The sequence below is a fragment of the Rhineura floridana genome, chromosome 1, assembly GCF_030035675.1.
Source record: "Rhineura floridana isolate rRhiFlo1 chromosome 1, rRhiFlo1.hap2, whole genome shotgun sequence".
Taxonomy (NCBI): Eukaryota; Metazoa; Chordata; class Lepidosauria; order Squamata; family Rhineuridae; genus Rhineura; species Rhineura floridana.
This window is the reverse complement of record NC_084480.1, coordinates 170,536,264-170,557,931: the sequence shown is the minus strand read 5'-3', so window position 1 is coordinate 170,557,931 and position 21,668 is coordinate 170,536,264. Positions and strand designations below refer to the sequence as shown.

The following is a 21,668-nucleotide window of genomic DNA, read 5'->3' as shown; positions in this document are numbered from 1 at the left end:
GCAAAATTCAGTCAATGTATTTTTGTATCTTAGGGAGAAGCTAGATGTGACGTTTGTCACATGGCTTGGCCTTGTGTTGCTGATTTTTAAAAAATGTTAAAAAAATAAATAGGTACAAAAGGAGATACCTATTCAAACTGTGACAGCGTTAAATCCCTCTTTCCTTTATGCCACAATCTCAGTCTGGCTCTCAGCCCCTCACACCAGCTATCTGTTGTTTTTAAAAATCAACCACATGTTGATTTTGCTAAGCCTCATGACAAACACCATGTCTGTTGTGTAGCCTTCCAAAGAAGGGTTGCTCCACTGTATTTTTTATTTTTATTAATTGTAAGTCGCTTTAAGCACTCATATTTATGTACAAAAGCAACAAATGTAATAAAATCAATCAATCAATAAACAAAATGGCCCTTAACGTGATCCAATAGGACATACAGGAAGAGGGGAAAGCAGTGGTTATTAACAGTTAAAAATGACGAGTTTAACAAAGCTGGAGTGTTACTATTACTTTGCAATCACTGCAAATTAGGCAGGAAGTGCTGAAAGGGAGGGAGACAGCAAGACTGTGGTTTAGAAACCAAATGTTCCTTCTTTTTTTAAAGAATGTTTACCCAAATATTTATTTTTTTCTCATCCAGTGAAACTGAAGGCAAAGGACTCAAAGAATTAGCAGGAAGAATATGAATATCAGTTAATAACCTCTGCCTGATGATGTGAAGCCCCAGCCCAATCTGAACACTAACATAGGGGCCTAGTATTTAGTAACACACTTTTAGAGTGTGGAATATGGTATGTAAAGGGTTAAAAGGAGTCTGTATTATACATGTCAAGGGGGTTATTCTCCCCTAACCCTGTGTAAGCTTGGTGAGCCAATAACAGCAACAACAGAGCTGAGGAGACAGCTTTTCACAGCTGTTTCTCCAGCACACCCAACTAGGGATGGGTGAAAAAATTGATAAAGCTGAACGGTACATTGGACAACTCTGCAGTTTGCACGTTTGCTATCTTTGCAGAGCAGTATTGTGTGCTATAAACTTCTGTGGCTTTTCCTGATACCAGATTTTTTAAAAAGCAGCAAATATAACAACATTGTTATCGATGACATCTTCGATTTAATGCTAAAATGTGTATTCCCTTTAATTTCTGTGTCATTGAGGTGCTGATGGGAGCCATTAACATTCATTGTTTGATTCTTAACCTGTCTCCCTCTTACATCTTTTTTTAAATCTCTATGACTCTGTAGACAAACTCACAGTTCTTTACTAGTTTGTTGCCCCAGGCAGACAAAAAGCATTCCACCACAGCACACTGAAAAACTGACCGAGGTGTGTGTGGGGGGAAAGCAAAATAAATTGGTTAACTTCAAACAGGTTAACTATAAGGTGAAGAACTTAGCAGACAGCAGCACTCAAGGCTTAAAGATAAATTCTGATTAAGTTTCAGCTTTTAAAATTACATCACATAGCTGAGGTGCAAAAAAAATCAACTTCACAAGCCTCATCTAATTGCAGGGGAGGGGGGGAGAACTTTCATCTCCTTGGACAGACAATAACTGTGAGGCAAGATGCCTACTTGATGGGCTATTTACCTAGTTCATTTACTTTTTTATTTAAAAAATTGCAGGCCATCAACAGAAAAGCTGAAAATAATAACATTATTTTTTAGCAATGGAAAAGGACAAAACGGGAAAAGCAGAAGATAACAAAGCACTAATAAACCGTAACCAGCTGCCAGTTCATTGAAATGACAACCAAATTGACACCAAACTATGAACTACATCCCTAACCAAAAAGCTTCCTCTATTGAGAATTCAGAAGATGAGGAATTGATACCATGTGCCTGATGGATAATCTATGGGCTCCTTCTGGGAAGAAGGGCTGGATATAAATTTAATTAATAAATAAATTAAACTAGTCAAAACTTTGGAAAATGTTTTAATTGTTCAAACAGGTTTACTTTGTAAACTGCTTTGAGAACTTCTCTGTTGAAAGGTGATTTATAATATTCTAAATAACAAACAAAGTTCTAAGGAATATACCTTCCCAGTCTAAAATCTAACCATCCGTCCTAATGGCAGTTAGGTGGATAGCAAGGACCAAGCACAGACAAAAGTCTGGTCTGCAAGGAACAGAAATCCCATAGCATCTCTTTCAGTTCCTACTGTTACAGCTATCTGAAGGTGTGCTTACTGGGAATGTTAACAGGTCCCAAATTTTGGACAACTCATCAAAAAGTTCTGAAAGCACTATGGAAACACATGGATTTCCAGACAAACATATTGTCAAACCATATATTTTATTCTCATATGTTAAGATTGAGATATTAATCTTAGAAGTCTCACTCACTTCATTTTCCTGAAACTGACTCAAGGCCCAAACAGCACCAAGATGCCAACAGGAGCGCCCTCTGTCTGGTAAACTCTCAACAATATACTCAATGGTGACACTCCCCTTTTCTGTAGGTGGTGGGCAACGCATAGTTGGAGGAGCATTAGGGATCCAGGAACACCAGTCATACTGAGAAATAAAAGCACAAAGCTCAGTAAGATACAGGAATATATAGGAATCATAAAGGGTGCTTGTGAGAATAGAAGACACGTCTGTTTACACCAGAGAGATCCTCGTTTCTCCTTGCAGCTGCAGTCCCATGCTAGAACATCTTTTGGAGGGGTGCAGGGGGCTGCAGTGGGAAGGAGGAGACAGGAAATCTCAAGACCTCTTGGAATTCTCAAGGTCCAACCTAATATTTCCACTTCTTTTTTAAAGGTAAAATTAACTACAGAAGTCATAAAGGAACAGCAATGAAATTTAGTCCAGGATCTGGAATGTCGCACTGTTCTTTATGGCCCATTTCCTCGCAGGATTACTTACTCTTTAAACTACAGCATACATGCAAATTTGTCATATAAATTGTCATGCAATTTGCAAATGTATCATCTCAGGCATCTTTCTAGATTACACAGTAGCAGCAGGATTACTGATCTTTTTTTTTTTTTAACTCACTTTGCTCTTCTGAGTTGAGGAACTAAATTGAGGAAGTCTGCAGTCCTATGCACGATGTATACATGCAGAAGCTCGAGCCACTGACAGAACCATACCATGAAGAGCTTTCCCCGTTTAACTTCAGGGTGCTAACTTAATGGTGCATGAGCAAAAAAAACCCCTAGAACCCCAAACTGCAATCTAATACACTTTCTTTGGAGCATGTCCTACTGCATTCAGCAGGGCTTACTTCTAATTAAACATGCACTGGGTTGGGCTGTATGTGGTAACATAACTCTTTTTCTGAGGTAATATATGCTGGCTTTATAGAAATGATGCATTGGCACTATGAGTAAAATGAGCAATTTTACTGATGAGGTATGACTCAGCTGTGATTACTAACACAATCCTATGCATTTTACTGAAAGGTTACTCCCACTGTGTTCAGTCGTGCTTATTCTCATGTGAGTGTGCTTAATGTTGCTGTCTTGCAGTGGACTAGAAGCCATTAACCTTCCTGTGCCCCACCAATATGGCTATCAGTTGTCACTGGCCTGAGTAGCTCAAAATCATGTTTCCAAATTGGCAGATTATCTTTAGGGAAAATACCTAAAGAAAAAATGGGCAACATCCAGGAGAACACCAGACTTAGCATAAATTGAGAATTGCAGCTCAGCAGCTTGTCCTTTTACAACAGTTTAGTTCACATGGTGTACTGATTTGCTGGCTATGTTGAAAACAGATCCATAAAAACACAAGGATAGAACTGTACACATATAACATTATAAACGAGTATCAGACACTAGGGTTTCCAAAATATAAATAGGTGATAAGTGCTGAAACCATGCTCGTAGATGGCAACAGTGATCCTTATCTTTCAAATCTACTTTCTCATCTTCTCATAACTTTTATGTTAATTGTACAAATACAGTGGTTTCCTGTATTTCACAGATATGCAAACTTCAGTCCTCCCCCAGCCTTCCTTGTCCTCACCACTTCTCAATTCTGAGCATTTCCAAAGTCTTCCTTTTAATTTCTGGTGAAACTGCAGTCAGTGTTGAATTATCTCTAAACCATGGGTTCTCAACAAGGGGGGAATTCCCCCCTGGGGGGGAATTTTAGGGTTCCAGGGGCGGAATTGGGACCACTATTCAGCAAAGTGTGATATCCTGTAGATTATGTACAATCTGTAAAATTGTAGTTTATTTTTAATTTAATCTGCGACATTCAATAAAGTTTATTGAATGTCACAGATTAAAATCGATTCTTGAACATGCAGCATTATTTTCATTTGCAAAATTAAATTATTATTTAAAGACCAGAAAGTGCTCCAAGAAATTCTGTTATAATATAAACTAAGAAATTTTTCTCTCACGAGAAACACCACCATCACTCGCGAAACGTCAACACGCTATGAGAGACTATCTTGGGAAGGGGGGAATTATATTCTGAACAACGGTGCAAGGGGGGAATGGAGCAAAAAAGGTTGAGAACCACTGCTCTAAACTATTGCAATCCCACCGATCATTTTTCTCTTCCTCAGTCTGCTCTGTATGCCTTTGACCTGGTTTGCATGTCATGTTAAACTATGGTTTTAAAAATAAATCTGTTAAAGAACCATGGCTTAGTAATACATTTGAATTCAGCATAGCGGCTTAACTATGATTTGTTATTAGCTTAGTCGTTATAACTATGGTTTAGTATTATGCATGAACCTCTTTAACTATGGTTTAAGTATTTGCTTCATTGTATTTAAGCAGTTTATTTAATCATCCCTCCCAAATTGGCCACCACGCACCAGAGATGCTAGGCAAGTGCAGCTGGGAAATGAAGCTGCTCAGTGCTCAGGTCCTCTTGCTTGCACTTTTGTTGAAGCTGACATCAGTGCTAAACTATGCCAGGTAACAGGATCCATTTCCCTGCCCAACTCCATCATGCCCCCCCCCTTCAATTCAAGCTGCAGCTTGGACTGGACATTTCACGGGAACGTCTTTGAACTATTACTTTACAGACGTTTCCACTGCTGGGTGAATGTGTCTTATGAAATTTTCAAGAAAAGTTCTTGTGAAAAGATCACATGAATGTGCTATATTGGGATGTGGGGGGATTTGTACAGGTGGATGTTCACACCACTGCAGGATTAAGAAAGAGGCTGGGGTTTTACCAGACAGACTTGCATGGCTGGAAAAGGTTTGCATTCTGACCCACAGAAACAGAAATATTGGGGTTATGTGTATAGTTTATGGGGTAAAGACATGGGGGTGAAGTGCTGTTTTGAAACAAATGCACTTTCTCCTCTTAGGTAGAGCTCACAGCAGCTGTAACTTTGCACTTGGATAGCGAGCCACATAAATAACATGCAGGAAAAGAGTGGGTGTTGAATAAGACCCCCGCCCTTATTCAATGGCCACTCTTCTCTTTCAAAATGATGTTCTGTTCCTGACAGGTCATGACAAGCTGACAGTCGTTACAAACAAAGTCTTTCTTGGGGGAACTGAGGGGGAGACTGGCTGACAACAGCTGCCAAAAATCACTGAGATTTCCACATCCTCACTCCCTCAACCAACCAATGGTCTAGTCCAGCTTCTGTTCTCATAGTGGCCAACCATATGCCTGTGGAAAGCCTGCAAGCAGAACCTGAGTGCACCAGTGCTCTTCCCACTTGTGATAACCAGCAAATGGTATTCAGAGGCATACTGCCTTGGAAGGAGGGCAGAGAATGAACAAACAAACCATAGTTACTTTTTCTGCAGAATGTTCTTTAGCTTAAGTGTGTCTTGTTCAATAGATCATTGAATTAATGAATGTATTGAAAATACTCCCCATGCCATTCTGATGCTTCACATAAGCTCATTTCAAAACAAAACCTTACAAAACTTATAGTCCTGAATTCAGAAATGCTTGCTTAACAACCACCTCAATTTTCATGGTGGTACACAAAACAATTAGAGAGAATCAAGTGTTCAAAGTATAAAAAGAAGGGGGGGAACACCCCTTTTGGACTTTTTTCTGTCAGTGTTCTCATAATTTGTTGAAATGAATTAGAAATCAGCCATGTTCACAGAGTACCTGCAATCCTATTACTCACCTTGCCCCATACTCTGACCATCTTCTGCAGTTTAAAAGTTAAAAAATGCCTGGCCGATTTTTAATTAATTTAAGAAATTTAGCATTGAAGTCAATGATAAGCCCGGGCATGCTCAGTAAGAACCAACTGTCAGTGTTCTAAAAGCTATTCACACAGCTGCTGGGCTTGCCTGATCGGGGGGCCACACCCACACCAGACCTTTATTTCACTTTCGACAGTCATGGATTCCCCCAAAGGATCCTGGGAAGTGTAGTTTGTGAAGGGTGCTAACAGGACACTCCTATTCCCTTGACAAAGCTCCAGTGGCCAGAGTGGTTTAACAGTCAGCTGCTCTGACTGAAGCTCTGTGAGAGGAACAGGGCATGTCCTAGCACCTCTCAGCACCCTTCACTAACTACACTTCCCAGGATTCTTTAGGGGAGGCCATGACTGTCTAAAGTGGAATAAAGGTCTGTTTTGGATGTGACCAGTGACAGCTTTGGTTTAAATTTGGGTGAGAGACTATATGTACCTGCTGTAGAATCCGGGGAGGGTTAATCGATATAATTGTAATGCCTCCTACCCAGTTTTAATATTGTTGTTGTAGATCTATTGTTTTTATTGTATTACTGTATTTTATTAATTGTATTTTAATAATTTTGTAAGTCGCCTAGAGTAGCCATTGGCCAGATAGGCGACGAAGAAATTAAATTTATTATTATTATTATTAGAATAAAAAGGTGGGGGAAACACTGAAAAAGAATGATATTGTTCACAATGTTTTCCTTTTGGAAAGGAAAGGGGCCTTCCCTCTGCCCACCCATCTCCTCCCCTCCCCCTCCCCTTCCTGTCCACCTCTTCCCCTTCCTGCCTTTCCCAAGGTCAATTTCACCTATTGTAAGCATGACTGCACATATGTAAATACCACTGAACTCAAAAAGCATGCAAATGATTAAACCTGCCCTTCCCTCCTCTTCCCACCTATCACCTCCTTCTTGCCCCTTCCCTCCCCCTTCCTTTGCCCCTCCATTCCCCTCCCTCTCCCCTTCTAACCCCCTCCTCCTCCTTACCCTCCCCTCTGCTCTTCCCCTCCTCCTCCCCCATGGTCAGTTTTACCTATCTCAAGCATGATTGAACAGGAGTAAATCCCACTGAACTCAATAAGCAGGCAAATGATGAAACCTGCCCTCCCTTCCTCCTCCCTCCAATCACCTCTCTTTTGCCCCTCCCCTCCCCCTTCTTTTGCCCCTCCCCTTCCAGTCCCCTCCTTCCCCTCTCCTCTTGCCTCCCTTCCTCCTTCCTTCTCCTCTCCTCTCCCCCCCTCCCCTCCTCCCCCATGGGCAGTGTTACCTAACGTAACCATGACTGCACAGGAGTAAGTCTCATTGAACTCAAGAAGCATGCAAGTGATCAGACCTGCCTTTTCCTTCCTTCCCTTCTCCTCTCTCTTCCTCATCCATTCTTCCTCCTCCCCTGCCCACTTCAGCTCTCTCTCCCTCCCATGGTCAGTTTTACCTATCCTAAGCATGATTGCATGGGAGTAAATCTGACTGAACTCAAACATGCAATTGATCAAAACTTGTCCTCCTCCTCCTCCCCTCCCCCTCCTGCTTGTTCCCCAACCACTACTCCCATCTGCCCTCCCTCCTCCTCCCCTCCTCATCCCCTGTGGTCAGTTTCACCTATCCTAAGCATGATTGCAGGGGAGTAAATCCGACTGAACTTGATAAGCATGCAAATATCAATCCAATTCTCAGCAAACTTGCACAGGATCCCATTACCTCCTGGATTAAAAAGCAGAGAAATTCGCTAATAGGCAAAAAGGCACATTACCAAATTCTTCCAAGCTACACAGGAAGTGGATTGGACTGTGAAACTCCAACCCAAATTGTGTTTGCATTTTTACACATTTGTAGGGCAGTACAATATCTCAGAAGGCGGTCAGGACTCCTGCTGCCCTGGTGCATTCACTATAGCTGCCCAATTTCCCTGCTTTTTAAAATTTGATAGAAATATCTGTTGGCTATAGCTACATTCTTAAACCGCAAGGTTTTCTTTGTTTGTTTGTGAATATTAGGACAAATAGCTTGCAAAAATGTCTACATTAGTTAAAACTGCACACAATATATGTTTAATAGGAGAAATTCTCACTAAAATGCTGGAGAATTTTCATGAGGATTTTTTTACAGATCACAAATTTCTGCAGAAATGTGGAGAACCCAATTTAAGAGTGGAAAAATGAGAAATGAAGAGAACCAAAAACCCTTCCATCCTTAGACATCACTTCATGCACTACAAGTTATGGAACAGAGGAAGATGGTGGAGGAATGTTAGTTTTGGCAGCAGCCCAACTTGGTTCTACTTTCAGACTATAATTCTATACACACTTACTCCATTGAACTGAATGCAGATTACTTCTGAGTAGACGTATAGGACTGCACTTTAAGTGAATGAGATTGTGGATGAGTGGGGGGAAGGTGTGTGTATATGTGTGTGCGTGCGTGTGTGTCTTAAATCTCACCTTTAGTGAGGGAGCCTTAACTGTCACAATGACCTTGACTATGTTTTCATTTGTTTTTTAAAAAATCATATCCACTTTTTCTGTTCTGTTGAAGGTCCATTTTGTTTCTTTTATCCCCTTCCTACCTCTCTGAGAGCCTTCCCAAAACTGGTGCCCACCAGATAGATGTTTTGGACTACAACTCTCATCAGCCTAGCCAACACAGCTGTGGGAGCTGTAGTCCAAAACATGTGGAGGACACCACTTTGGGGAAAGCCCCTCTGTGCCTTTAAGCTGCAATTCTGTATGTCTAGAGCACCTTCTTTGTAACACACAAAGCCAACTTATTTTCCTATTCTTATTCTCTTTTGAAAATCCTGTTTCTCTCTGATCCACCCTTTCTGTGTTGTCTTCTAGCATAGCCTTTCCGAACCTTTGGGTCCCCATATGTTGTTGGACCACAACTCTCATCAGCCACAGCCAGCATGGCCAATGGTCAGGAACGATGGGAATTGCAGTCCAGTAACATCTGGGGACCCAAAGATTGGGAAAAGCCATCTAGCAGATGACCCTACCCCATCATTGACATTCCTTTTTGAAACCCTATAATATCTGGACTGATGGGTGAAAGTACTTTAAAAGTCCACAATCCAGGTATAGAATTATTTCCAAATTAACTGTACCTGACCAAAATTTACAGCTGCATGTTGTGCAGATGTTGTGAATATCACTACTGTAAGATATTCTGACAGCTTCTGTCGTGTCTTGATTGTCTTTGGAAATCCTGAAAGGAGAAAAAAAGACCTAAATACATAATAAAAAAAACCAAAGGAATTGTCTGGAATTTTTCAAAGGTTTCTTTTTCTTTTCTGGAAATGCAACAACTTTTCTTTTTCTTTTTTCCATAAGCAAAGCAAGACAACAAAATTATACTAGTTCCTTCTAATTTTGCCCTCAAGGCCAATGAGAATAAACAAATGGATTTAAACCACACTATAATTGAGATTAAAAAGTACAGGGAGTGGCAGAAAGGCAAGCAGGGTATCATATCAACACAGAGCCTTCTGTGTGCCCAGAAGTGTGCAAAGCAGCCAGCATCTCAAGGGAAAACAGCCTTCCTTTACGGGAACAGCACTACCTGCACCGGTCCCATTCTTCCTCCAAACTGCTATAATCAGGTGCAAGTTGTGTGTGCCATGATGTGGCTTCCATGAATCAGAAACCAGAGACCTGTGTCATTCATTTCAATGTGGGCTGTTTTTCCATTGCTGGCTGGCTGTGCTTGCAGACACATGTAATTCATTTATTCTGAAGAGTCAGAGCTCTTGTATGCATGACCCAATATACTATAAACAAAAGCCATAGAATTTTAAATGGGGTGTCATTTATATGTTAGGGAACAATTAAGCAGCACCCATTATTGAGCCCAAGGGTGGGTAACCTTTTTCCCTCATGGGAAATATGTTGGTGAAGCAGCATCCATGAGGATGGAACCTCATCCCCATCAGGGAATCAGTTGATTGACAGGTGGGCATGGTTTGGAGAAAATGGCCTTGTGCGCCAAAATGGACCCCCTGGCATTATGTTAGAATGGGCTTCTTTAATAAAATTTGCCACTCTCATCATTTTTATGGGATCCTTCAGTCCCTGTGCATTTAATATAAGCTGGGTGACGTCCCAATTCTTACTGCTTTGTACAATGCTCATTATTTTGTTGTGAATGGTTATCACTGATCTATTTTTAGTTTCCCTTCCATTCTCTTATCTTATCCACAAAGTATCTCCTCATTCTCCACCCCTTCACACTTAAGATCATATCTTCTTAAATAACACAAAATAATACACAAACATAAAAAAATATGTATTTGTATCCAGCAGGCTCTTCTTATGTTCTTATGTTCTTAAGGTGCCACAGAGCACTATTATGTCCCCAGTGCTTTTCAACATCTACATGAAACTGCTGTGACCAGCCATTAGGAGCTTTGTAGCCGTGCCATTAGTATGCTAATTATATTCAGTTCTATTTCTCCATTACATCTGTGTCACGAAAGGCTGTGCAAGCCCTGGACAGATGCCTAGATGCAGTGGTGGACTGGATGAAGGTCAATAAACTCGAATCCTGGAAAGATGGAGGCCTTGTGGGTGGGCGGTTCCTTTGTCTGGAAGATAGGTCAATTGTCTGTTCTGGAGGGGGTTTACCCCCTCTGAAGGAGCAGGTCCACAACCTGTTGGTACTCCTTGATCCATCATTATCACTAGAAGCCCAACTTAGTGACTTCTGTAGCTAGAAGTGTCTTCTTCTAGCTATGGCTAATACACCAGCTGTAACCATTCATGAGCTGCATTAGCCTGACCACAATGGTCCATGCAATGGTAACCTCAAGACTTGACTACTGTACCATGCTTTATGTGGGGCTGTCCTTGTATCTGATCCAAAAGCTGCAGGACTGATAAGAAAGGATTACATATATTTTAGATTTTCTTCTAAACTTCCATTTTTTCCAGAAAAAGAATAGATTCATTTGCTGGAAATTTTACATCTCTAACTCATGTTTAATCCACTTTAGGTTGAAAGGGAAAAAGTTCTGTCAAATGCATCTCTGTGCCAACAATACCACAGGACAATGTGGCTCTCCGATATGTCTCACCTGAAGCCTTGTTGCCTCTCAGCCCATAGACATAGATGTCCTTCACAAAAGCCTGGAGTTCCAAGTCTTCCAACACCTTCTCCTCACTATCATAATAGATGTCAACAACATCTGTCACAAAGCTGCAAAAAACAGCAAAGAAAGTTACTAAAAACATCTAAATTCTCAGATGACTCTGGTATTTGCTATGTTAACACTTTGAGTGTGCACGCACACCAGTAGTGTAATGGCAAATTCAGAAGTGCAGGGTCCCTTCACGATAGTCACAGCCACAGTCCTCCCTTTTCTTTTTTTTGCTGCTGGGTTGGGAATGAAATCCTTGTTAATGCTTCTTTTCACAACAACAGATGTCCCTACGAGCCAATAAGCATGAAAGAGGAGAGTGTTAGCTACTGAAAAGAGTCTTCTCAGTGGCTGACTCACCTCCTGTCACTCTGATTGGCTCCAATCAGCAGGAAAGGACAATGCAGCATGTTAGAAGACTCTTCTCAATGGCTAATGCACTCCTTTTTCATGCTGATTGGCTCATAGGATGCTGGAGACATAGGGACCCTGCTGGGACCCTGTTCCCAAAAATGTAAGGGGTCTAAGACGCCCTGAGACACTGGATGACTACACCACTGATGCACACATATAATTTTTATCAAAGGTGTTTATGTAGGAATTATATTTTGCAGTTTTCCTTTGTGATGTCTGACGAGTCCCAGATGGTTCCCCACTCCTAGCCACCCTTCTGCCAATAATACACACCCATATGATTTTGTTATTCATTTTTGTAATACACAACATGCATGAGAATGTTACATGCATAACAACATGCATGAGAATGGGTGACACGGAGAAGATGCGGCCAATATATAATTTCACAAACACAGTTTTAAAATGTGTGAATCTCCATGAGTAGAGGAGGCTCTCCGCTTCCAGTCTTTACCCTCAAATTCACATAGGGCACTAAACTATGTACAGATGGCAGCCCCCCCTTCTTCTTGTGTGTTTGCTTACACATGACGAGACCAAGGCTCACCTGAATGAGGCAGAAGGGCAATTTCTTTCATGAACAAACTAGGTGTCTTCCTCAAGACATAGTGATGTGATTAGGTAGCAGTCTCTAACTTCAAGATGACATCCTAGACTAGCCAACAGTATCATAACAGACCTTCTTCTACAGGAACTTAGACCAGTCAATGCCAAATATCCCTCCCAAGGCCCTGGTGTGGGAAATCTCACTATAGGGGACAGCATGGAGACCAATAACAATAAGCAACCTACTAAACAAACTATTCTAGCCTCTCCCAGAAGCTAGAATGAGCAAGTAACTAAAAGCAGGGGCAAAAACAAATGTACCGAGTATCCACACAATAAATGCCTATTATTACATTCTCATGCATGTTATTTTGCATGTCTGTTGCAACAATGGACAACAACAAAGAAGCAACACAAAACAGCACACAAAACAATTTCTTTCAGTAATCAAACTCCCCTTGACCAGTGACCCATATGCCTCCACGCTGTGACAAAATACCATTCTCAGAGGTCTCATCCAGTTTTTTGGCTTTTTAAAAAGATTATGCTGCTTTTAGATCTGTGTAACTTTATTGCGTAATGTTTCTAAAATCTTTATCCCAGTTGGCATCTGTTTTGGATTTGAATTACTTTTATGTATGTGCTGTTATAAACTCTATAAATATACTTTTTTATATTTATAATTATTTTAATATATGCAATTGTTTTAACTATTTTTATATATGTAACTGTTTTAGATATATAAATCGCTTTGGGATGCTTCATAGGAACGATTCATAAATGAAATAAATAATACTAATAATACTAATTCACATTTTAAAAATCAAGATTAATAATATATACAATCATAAAGATCACCTTAGTGCCTGCTCCAGCTGGACTTTCCCTCCTCCACACAGATTGCCCTGCCCTGATCAACTGCCCTGTGGGAAGGCTCCTGATGACATTTAAATATGTTAATATTATTAATTGGGTTTTTTAAATATGTAATTTAATGTTACTTGCAAGCCATCTTGGAAGGATTTGTATCCTGAAAGGCAGGATATAATTAATTAATAATCACACATCTACTTTAGCTCCCTTATCACACAACACACACATAACTGTACCATCAGAGATATTACTACAGTTTCTCACTTAAAAAGACAAAAAAGACCATACATTCTAATGCATGGCTGGGCAGGGGAGGGTGGAAAAGAATCAAAGAACCAAGCAAAGCCATGGTACAAACCCTTACTCATTTGGTAAGCTGGTAGTCTGTATTAGGCCATTATATGAACAAACCAAGTATATGGGGACAGAGGGGCAAGCAGGGAGCTTGATAAAGAGAGGGATTCCTAGAAACATAATATGGGTGAATCTGAATAAACAGCTGGAGCAAACAAAGCAATGTTGAGCTGGAGACCAGACTGTTCTCCTCAGCCAGGCACACAATCACAGAGCGATATGGTTGAGAAATCCAAGCAGGAGGCCGGGGGGGGGGGAAACTTGTGTAGAGGTAGGGGGCAAACCACGTGCCCTAGACCCTTCTAAAACTGTAGCTAAGAGGACCATCGCTAATAATAGTCCTCCCCAATAAAGGTATTCCCTTCATGATGTGAGCAGTCTGTCATAGAGCAAAACAATACAAAATGAATTGGCTATGTGAAGAGTGAATGGCAGCTCCTTCAATATATGCCTAGTGTGGGATATGTTAAAAGGAACTTGCATTAGGTAGACTCATATTTCAGGACCTCAGTCAGCTTTGCTCTTGATTTCCAGGTTCTCAGTATAACATAATAAATTTTAGACAGCCTCATACCTCTTAATTGCCTTCCACACTTTGACGCCATCGTCTCGATAATAGTAGTATGGGATATCCTCACTGCTTTCCATGCTTCTTGTCTTGATTTCTTCAGGGAAGCAGAGGGAGCTGTAGGTGAGGTCCTTCATTGCTCGCTGGACCATCTGCACATGCCCACCTCCTCCAGTGGCATTTGCCTTTGGCACCCAAAATAAGCAGTAGAGGGCATTAAGCAAGGGCAGTTCCATGGCCTTGAAGATGAATGCTCTTAACTGTGGAGAGGATCTTACATCCCTAATATGAGTAGCCTGCACAGGAGGATGTAGAGATGGGCGCCTGAGCCATTGGAGTGGCAAAGCCTTAAACAACTGAAGGTTTGATGCCTGCATCAAACAGCCATGGCACAGCAGGGCGGCTCCACATGGGTGCTGCTCAGTGGAGTAGGATTACTGCCATTGTAAACCTCCTGTGCCTGCCCTTCATGTGCAATATTGGAGGCAGGATTGTTCCCTGTGTTCAATGCTTGGTCACTCACCATCTCCAAGCGCTCCAAAGAATGCACAGAACCTTGTCATGCCAAGCAAGAAATAAGGACATGTACCTTCATTTGCACAGTCATTGTGAACAAATGGTCTTTAGTCTCCCCTGTACAGAATAAGAAACCTGCAAGCTATGTGGGTATTGAGCATAATATGAGAGACTCTAGGATATGTTTACTGCTTACAGGGCACAAAAGATAAGACAGGCATCCTAACTTAATCACAGCACATTTTTACAGAAAATTGATATTTGTAATGGTATATCAATGTTGGATTAAAAAAATAAGTGTTGTAACTTTGGGGAGACTTACTGAATAGATTTTGCTTGATGTAAAAGACATTGTGCTTGTGGAGGGGATTTTCTGTCAGATTTTGCTTCTCTTTGGAGCATTGGGTTTGGTTTTCTTGATTATTTTAGTCTGCCCTGCAAGCTTTGTAGTATAGTGCACCTATCTTCAGTTCTGTTTTTTCTTTGTGGAACACTTTTCTACCAATATTGTGTCAGCTGAGTGCTGTCCAGAATTGCTATTCAGGGAACTTACAAGCCTTTTAGTTATGGGTTGCCAGGCTCAGGGCCTGAGATTGATCTTGTATCTTAGGAGAAGAGAAAGTCAGCCAAGTGCAGGTGTTCTTGCAAGGAATTCTCCCTTCCCCCTGGCACAACTTTTAAAGATACAGAAGACCTCTTGGTTGCCGGCCTCATATTACTGAATTACCAATGGTACAATGTAATTTTGTACTGTACATTTTATTTGGAAACACTGAAACTAAAAATCAATTATTCTAAGGTGACATTGTTTTTATGTTGGAAAATGTTCCTAAGAAACATAAAAAACTGAAATATGTTGCTTGTATAAGTATTCAATTCCACACATTAATATTTGATAGAGCCAATTAATATTTGGTAGGGGCTCCAGTGATAAAACAGAATCCAGAAGCACCCCCAGACTGCAGGGGGAGTACAAGCAATTGACCAATTTGTTGGACATGGGAACCACTCATCCACAGTGCATCTGTCTTGCCAGAATTCAAGCTCAGCTTATTTTCCCCCATCTACCCCATCGCTGTGTCCTGATGCTGGTCCAGGGCCTGCATGGCCTCTCCCAACTCCAATATTATGGAAAAATAGAAACATGTGTCATCAACATACTGATGGCACCTTGCCCCAAAACTCTTAATGACCTCTCCCAGCAGCTTCATATAGATATTAAATAGCATTTGGTATAAAATAATGCCCTGTGGCACCCCTTAGCGGAACTGCCAGGGGGCTGAAAAGCACTCTCCCAATACTGCTGTCTAAACTTGGACCTGTAGGTAGGAGTGAAACCACTGTAACACAGTGCCCCAATTTCCATTCCACAGAGCCAGTCCAGGAGGGTACCATGGGCAACCACCACCCTACATTTGGGACTTTTTAGTTTACAGAAAAGACAAGTAATATAAGAAGTGACATGACAGAAGTGTGTAAAATTATGCATGGCACGGAGAAAGTGCGTAGAGAAAAGTTTTTCTCCCCCTCTCATCACACTACAACTCGTGGACATCCAATGAAACTGAATGTTGGAAGATTCAGGACAGACAAAAGAAAGTACTTCTTCACACAGCAAACTATGGAATTTGCTCTCACAAGAGGCAGTGATGGCCACCAACTTGAATGGCTTTAAAAGAAGATTAGACAAATTCATGGAGGACAGGGCTATCAATGGCTACTGTTCATGATGGCTATGCTCTGCCTCCATAGTTGGAGTTCCAATTGCTGAAAAGTGTAGGAGGGGAGGGTGCTCTTGCACTCAGGTCCTGCTTGTGAGCTTTTCATAGGTATCTGTTTGTCCACTGTGTGAACAGGATGCTCCAGAATTCCATCACATGTAGAGGCAGCAGCAGCAGCAGGGCCTGTTCTGTAGCAGCCCTGTATTACGGATTTTCCTTTTGAGGAAGGTTTGAAATGCCCCTCCCTGCTGATCAAGAAGTGAAAACCTTTCCATTTCAGGTGGCCTTTGGGAATTATTATTATTATCTTTATTTCTACCCCGCCCTTTTTCCAAACTGGACCTCAAGGCGGCTTCCAGATAAAAACAAGTACACATCATTAAGAACATACAAACATATAAAATCAGCATTAAAACAGGATTAAACTATTAAGATGTTAAAACCAATTACTCTTAAAATACTGCAACCCAGTTTAGGAGCATACAGGCAAAACAATAACATACAGCATCCTCTTCAGTCACTACCCTTAAAACCTTCAGTTCCAAAGGCCTGCCGGAAGAAAAAAGTCTTTAGCTGTCGGCGGAAGGACTGCACAGAGGAGGCCATTCTTACTATTTTGCCTGCTGTTTTGTTTTTAAGCCTTTTGCTGGCTTTTGTTGGTGTTGGTGCTTTAAAACTCGTACTGTGTTATTTTTTTTAAAATTAAATACTGCTATAAACTGTGGGTGAATAGTGGCCTATAATACTTTAAATGAATAAATTTTAAAACTCTATATTTGGGGTAAGTTATGGAGAGAAGTATATGGGAGAACTATGCAGAAGACCATTCCTCGTGGCAGGGGCTATGCTTTTCTGGTATTCGCCAGACTTAGAAAAGCAAGACTGACTCACCTTGTCAAAAAGGCCATATTCACAGATAAGCTGTTCCCGGGCCTTGGTGTTGATGGCTATTGTAAACCGTACATGGGGCACCAGTAGCTGTAAACCAGAAGAGAAAGCAGCTAAGAATGAAATATTTCTTCAGTGCTAGCAGTGTAATATGATTGGTTCCCAAAAAGCAAATTACTTTCAAACAATGAACTACAGAACCTCAGTCGGGTGGGTCCTTTCCTTTAACTAATCTATCTGTATAGATAATGAAGACAACATCAAAGCATATTCTTTAGCAAATCAAGCTGACATATGCTGCTAGATATCAAGTCTGTAGTATAAGAAACATTTTATACTGTCAAAAGACTTTCAGCATACAGCTAATATTCAAACATTTTGGACCCACTAGAATCGCAGGTTAAATAGGGCTCTCCCATCAAAGCATAAGACAACTTCAGTTTGCCAATCTGGGCAGTTTAGAGAATGCTTAGAGATGCACATAGCTCAGACCAGCTATATATGGTGTTGTTGTCCAAGGACACCTCAGAGCTTGTTTCTTATCGAATTATAAGGAAGCTGATGCAACATATCCTTCCAGCTTCATTAAAAAATCACCACAGCCAATTTGCCACTTGAATTGAAGACACTATTTATGAATTTATGTATTGTATTTATCTAATACCCTTCCAATTAAAGCATCTCAAAGACAATTAAAATTGCCATAAAATGCCAGTACAGCCATTACTATACTGCCCTCCACACATTGCCTCTTCTGCCTTGCGTCTCAGCCTTGTTTTCCATACTACCTCAACTTCCTCCTTTGCAAGGAAAGAAGTTCCTAGATGGTGATGAGCAAGCATTCATGGGTTTGGGGTTTAAATAGTAGCCAGGAAGACAATGCCACATAAATGTGTCTCTCTCTGCATCTGTAGTTTGGCGACAGCAACAAAGAAAAACAAAAGTAAAATAAGATCCCTGTAAATTGTACAGGCTTGTACAATCTTGTTAAATCGTGTGTGTGTGTGCGTGCGTGCACGCGCATGCGTGTATACACATACCAATGTCCACATTACAAACTATAGGTTCTTTTTCTTTTTTATTGCTTCCTCTTCTATAGCCCGAGTAGGCATGTGCTTTTCTTTTCTTTCTTTAATTCATCCTTTTCCACTTTGTCAAGATGCACTCATTGAACTCTTGGCAATTAGTGTAATTGAGATTTATTGACAATGTGGTAGTCTTCTAAAGCTTCATTGTTCTGAGTGCTTAGCGCACAGGACCATTGAAGAGTGCCATGGCAGTGTCAGACGGCGCATGGAAATGGACTGCCTTCAAGTCGATTCCGACTTATGGCGACCCTATGAATAGGGTTTTCATGGTAAGCGGTGTTCAGAGGGGGTTTACCATTGCCTTCCTCTGAGGCTGAGAGGCAGTGACTGGCCCAAGGTCACCCAGTGAGCTTCATGGCAGTGTGGGGATTCAAACCCTGGTTTCCCAGGTCGTAGTCCAACACTCTAACCACTATGCCACACCAGTGACTGCCAAAGGTTCCTTTGGGGGTATGAATGTTACTTAGTGATAAGAGCCTCTAGAAACAGAATCCCTGGGCCCCATTTCTAGTGGGAGATGGAAATGAAATATGTATTTTTCTGCTGTGGAAAATTAATGTAATTGGCTCCCCTAAAAAGCTTTGACAAGTTGACCTGTTTGAAATCTGAGGAGGGCTTATGCTGCTGTATCACATTATCTCCGACATAAACCCCCTTCTCTGATGGGGAAAATTTGGATAGTAATATTAAACTTTAGTGCCATGGACCACATTAGTACATGCTTCTGCACCCACCTCCTGTGTATGTCTAGCTTCTGAATGAATTCTTATAAAATGTTTACCCTTTCACATTAATATCTATCCTTTTTGTTTTCTTTATAAGGGGACAACAGGAAAAGAAAGTGTTTGGAAATAAGATCTCTGCTCTTCAGTCTTTCTTTTATAGAGTGACTGCCATGCAGCCCTCTGTCAAAACCACTTTCTCCAGAAATATCTCATTAACTTCAAGGGCACTGTGATAGCTGGCTATCAAAGCCCAATCTGACAAACTCCATAAAGATACACTCCAGTCTTGCATACAGGAAACAGGTTTAATGAAAAGCTCAAAGCATACATTTAAATAAGGAATGCTAGACAAAGCACTTGGCTGATTGAATACTTCTCACCTGTGCTTAGCAAGCAATTCAAATATCTTAAAAAACCATTACACCACATCTCCTTTTCATAACAAAACACATAAAAACAATAAAATGATATTTAACATATCAAAACACAAAAACAAAAGAATCAAGAAGATCATTATAATGGGGCCAGAGGTCACCAGTACTTAGCCCGCCGCTGAGGATGGTCTTTACCACCATCCTTTCTCAAGGGACATAGTCCCTAAATCTTGCTGGTAAAATGACAGGTGTTACATGTATAGGAAGCCTTTATTGAACTTGGGAAGCACACGTCTCCTGAGGTACGATGTTGTCCTCATTAGCGTCTTTGGCGTCACTTACAGAAGGAGTGGCATTGTCAAAAGGATTGTTCAGTTGAGTATTCTGTTCCATGGCAAGAAATTCATCCTGCCCTGAACACATATCATCACACTTTTCAGATGTCTGCTGTTGAAGCTTTAAATGGCGTCTATTGCGCCGATACCTAAGACCGTCTGGTGTCATTACTTGATACGAACGAGGCTGCTCACATTTCTCTGTAACAGTAGCAGGGAGCCAACCTTCGTTAGACTCTATCGATACTGAATCTCCTGCTTCTAGGGCCTTAAGATGCTTTGCTGTATGATCATAAAAGTGTTTTTGTCTATCCTGCATTTTCTGAAGACCCCTGCATACACCAATGGGTATCTTGGATATAATAAATTAGTTGTTACTGGAAGTTTACTCCTAAGCATCCTGCCCATCAACATTGAGCAGGTGAATATAACATTCCAGTGACTGGTGTATTGCGATATTCCAACAATGCCAAATGTGGGTCCACCTGAGCATCCTCTGCCTTTTTAATAAGCTGTTTAATAGACTGGATTGCTCTTTCAACCATTCCATTGGATTGCGGATACCCTGGGCTGCTAAAACATTGTTCAAACCCCCAGTCATAAGCAAACTGTTGAAACTCTTTACTAGCAAATGGCATATTATCACTCACAACTATCCTTGGAATTCCATGATGAGCAAACAGTTTTAAGCTTAACAATCACATTTCTTGCTGTCTTGTCAAGCAAGCTCAATACTTCTGGATACTTTGAAAAATAATAAATCACAAGAAGGAGAAGAACCATATTCAAAAATGTCCACACCCAACTTCTGCCATGGTAATTCAGGAATCTCATGTGCTTTGAGTGGCTCCTTTTGATTACATGGAGCATACCGAACACAAACAGAACAATTTCCAACCACCTTCTCAATATCATTAGACATACCGGGCCAGTACATCAATCCTCTTGCCCTAGCTTTAGTTCTCTGAATACCTTGATGGGAATCATGAAGTTGCGAGAGGACACCTTGTCTTTGAGACACAAGAATAACTACCCTGTCCCCCAAATAAACAATATCATCTTGACAATGTAAAGAGTCTTTTATAGGCCAAAAAGGCTTTGCAACAGGAGTAAAATCTCTCAGATACTGTGGCCATCCATTCTTTATGAGGGCTGCCACTACTTGAAGTTGAGGATCTTGTTTTGTGGCTTCCTGTATAGTAGCCGCCCCCCTTGGATGCATGGCCAGCATACCCAATCCATGAACCACTCTCTCACCAACCATGAAATCCTCATCACTTACAAGAAGATCCACACTAGCTCGAGACAATGTATCAGCAAGATGCATGAGCTTACCTGGGGTGTACACTACATTAAGTTGATACCTCTGAAGCTGTAAAAGCATACGCTGCAAACGAGCAGGAGCACTACCAATTGGCTTTTTAAAAATTGCTTCTAAGGGTTTATGATCGTTCTGAACTAAAACAACTTTACCAAACACATACTGATGGAATTTTCTCATTGCATACAAACCTGCAAGCAATTATTTATCTGAGCATAATTTTGCTCTGATGAGCTAAGTGATCTCGAAGCATAAGACACTGGTCTATTTTCCTGAAACAAACATGCTCGAAGACCATCTTTTGACACATCAGCTTGTACAGTAACTGGTTTGGTAATATCAAAGTATTGGAGTACAGGTGCCTGACACCGTTCCTGTTTAATCAGTTCAAAAGCTTTCTGATGTTCTGGCATCCATTGAAACAATATATTCTTTCTTAACAAGTTTCACAAGGGTGCTGTCAATTCTGCCTCCCGTGGAATATATTTTGACAGATATTGCACAGATCCCAAAAATCTGAGCACACCTTGTCTATCTTGCGGATGTATCATATCTTGGATAGCCTTGACTTTGTCATCATCTGGTCAAACTCCCTGAGCAGTCACTATTTGACCCATATATTTCACTGAGTCAACCTTAAACTGAATCTTATCCTTATTAAACTTGATATTCTTAGCACACGCTGT

The 21,668-nt window shown here is 40.9% G+C and overlaps 1 protein-coding gene across 2 annotated transcripts in view; it reads right to left on the bottom strand.

Moving 5' to 3' along the window:
• ALOX5 (arachidonate 5-lipoxygenase) overlaps positions 1-21,668 on the bottom strand; it is an 86,291-nt gene that overhangs the window by 5,775 nt on the left and 58,848 nt on the right. For both annotated transcript variants that reach the window (XM_061585545.1, XM_061585555.1), the window contains 5 exons: positions 17,143-17,229; positions 14,021-14,199; positions 11,197-11,318; positions 9,232-9,332; positions 2,346-2,516 (listed from right to left, as the gene is read on the bottom strand). In XM_061585545.1, the coding sequence (XP_061441529.1) occupies positions 2,346-2,516; positions 9,232-9,332; positions 11,197-11,318; positions 14,021-14,199; positions 17,143-17,229 (660 nt within the window). The remainder of the gene's footprint in view (positions 1-2,345; positions 2,517-9,231; positions 9,333-11,196; positions 11,319-14,020; positions 14,200-17,142; positions 17,230-21,668) is intronic.